The 1,221-nt window shown below is 39.1% G+C and overlaps 1 protein-coding gene across 1 annotated transcript in view; it reads right to left on the reverse strand.

Moving 5' to 3' along the window:
• LOC107273078 (sodium- and chloride-dependent GABA transporter 2) overlaps nt 1-1,155 on the reverse strand; it is a 9,261-nt gene extending 8,106 nt beyond the window's left edge. Inside the window, exon 1 of the mRNA XM_015750890.2 lies at nt 994-1,155. Coding sequence (XP_015606376.1) covers nt 994-1,023 — 30 coding nt within the window. The 5' untranslated portion in view covers nt 1,024-1,155. The remainder of the gene's footprint in view (nt 1-993) is intronic.
• Between the last annotated feature and the right edge of the window lie 66 nt (nt 1,156-1,221).

The following is a 1,221-nucleotide window of genomic DNA, read 5'->3' on the forward strand; positions in this document are numbered from 1 at the left end:
AAAAAAAAAAAAAAAAAAAAAAAAAAAAAAAAAAAAAAAAAAAAAATTGTTACACGATCACTCTCCTCCCCGCTCAATATTATTATTACTGTCTTTCTTTAATTTCTATTCGAATTTACATTTCCCAGCGGCTCTAAGAGCGTCGAGCCATAATAACTCAGTCCGTCTCTCTTCCTCGCGCCCATTCAGAGGCGAAAACGTTGACGGAGACCGAGCGAGACGAAAGCCAACTATAATAATATCGTCGGCAGCAGGAAGCCTCGTGGGAGGAATACCGCACCGTAGTGCTCGAAGGAAATGACGCCGAACAAATAGACCGACGAATGTAAGCAGCCCTTCCGCAGGAAGGTTCCTGAGGGCGCGATACTAACCGGCAAAGAGACGCGGAGTCCCGGAGGGAATCGCGGTCGCCGTGAGATTTTTAGCTAGTTTCATTAAAAGTATCTCCGGAGTATTAAAAAAAAAAAAAAAAAAAAAAAAAAGGAAAAAAAAAAAAAAAAAAAAAAAATTTCATTAAAAGTATCTCCGGAGTATTAAAAAAAAAAAAAAAAAAAAAAAACAGGAAGAAAAAAAAACAACATGGCAAAAGACACGGGAGTGAGCGAGATAAAGGATGGAGAGTGCCTCGAGAACGAGAGAACCGAGAAGATATAAATTACAATTATACGTTAATTCCTACCGAGGGGAACAACGCCCGGACGAGGTCTGCGCGCGCAGAACTCGTGCGAGGATTAAATTGTGCGACATATTAAACTTTGCGTATTAGTCTTACTTATATTACGCGCTGAGAGGATAAAACAGCGGAAATCCCTGGATGAAAGACGCTAATATTTTCTAACGCCTCGTACGTATACATTGACCGGACAGAGAGAAATAGATGGAAAAAAAAAAATAATGAGATCTCTTATTTTTTTTTTCTTTTTTTTTTTCTTCTATTTATTCACACGACCAGCTAACGATTTCATTAATTGCGTCAATTGTTCTTGTACTCACTCGCGTTTCATTTTCTTTTTCTTCTACCATAATGATCGAGCAGGTATATATCTGTAAATTCGAAGAAAACTTTCGCGCTCATCCAAATTTTGTATACTCCGGTCAACCCTCGGAATTCAATTTTCTTCACGGTACGAGAGCACCTGCTTTAATCACTGTCCGGCTTTGTACTGATAATTCACGTAGAGGCTTTATCGATGCTTCTATATCAAACGCCCACCCTCCCTC

This window comes from Cephus cinctus, unplaced genomic scaffold (assembly GCF_000341935.2).
Source record: "Cephus cinctus unplaced genomic scaffold, Ccin1 Ccin1_scaffold1362, whole genome shotgun sequence".
In the NCBI taxonomy this organism is placed as follows: Eukaryota; Metazoa; Arthropoda; class Insecta; order Hymenoptera; family Cephidae; genus Cephus; species Cephus cinctus.